Source organism: Corvus brachyrhynchos, unplaced genomic scaffold (assembly GCF_000691975.1).
Source record: "Corvus brachyrhynchos isolate BGI_N302 unplaced genomic scaffold, ASM69197v1 scaffold122, whole genome shotgun sequence".
Taxonomy (NCBI): Eukaryota; Metazoa; Chordata; class Aves; order Passeriformes; family Corvidae; genus Corvus; species Corvus brachyrhynchos.
In genome coordinates this window covers 30,680-31,284 of record NW_008236778.1, presented here as the reverse complement: position 1 = coordinate 31,284, position 605 = coordinate 30,680, and the positions used below count along the sequence as shown (strand labels likewise).

The following is a 605-nucleotide window of genomic DNA, read 5'->3' as shown; positions in this document are numbered from 1 at the left end:
CGTGGGCAGGGCGCCGGGATGAGCTCCCGGAGCGTGCGGGGGCAGCCCTGGGCCTGTCCTGGGATGGGGTGTCCTGGCACGGAGCCACCTCCCTGCCTCCCAGCCCTGCTCTGGGGACACCGCCCCACTGTCCTTGTCCCGAGGGACCACTCCGGTTCTCCCCCAGCATCCCTGCCCGCTCCCCGCTGTGTCCCCACATCCCTCGGGGTGGTGCCCCTGACGCTCATCCCTGGGATCTGACGCCTTGGGATCTGCCCCTGACACCCATCCCTGGGGACCTGTGGCTTAGGGTCTCTCCTGACATTCATCCTTGGGGTCTCATGCCCATCCCTGCGATCTGGCACCTCGGGGTCTGCCCTGACCTCCATCCCCGGGCTCTCACACCCATCCCCGGGGTCTCACTTTTTGGGGTTTCCCCTGGAGCCCATCCTCGGGGTCTCACGCCCTCGGGCCGTGCCCCTCGCCCCTTCCCCGCAGGAGGAACACCTCCGTGGACGAGAACTACGAGTGGGACGCGGAGTTCGCGCTGGAGTCGGAGCTCCTGGAGGCGCTGCAGCTTTACCGGGGCGCGGCCCCGGCCCGGCCCGGCTCCTCCATCGCGCTGC

General features: G+C 69.9%; 1 protein-coding gene across 1 annotated transcript in view; it reads left to right on the top strand.

The window, feature by feature from the left end:
* Positions 1 to 605, top strand: part of LOC103611258 (protein turtle homolog A-like) — a gene marked incomplete at its 5' end in the record, with an annotated part of 11,942 nt that overhangs the window by 8,927 nt on the left and 2,410 nt on the right. Inside the window, one exon of the mRNA XM_017727835.1 lies at positions 478 to 603. Within this exon, the coding sequence (XP_017583324.1) occupies positions 478 to 603 (126 nt within the window). The remainder of the gene's footprint in view (positions 1 to 477; positions 604 to 605) is intronic.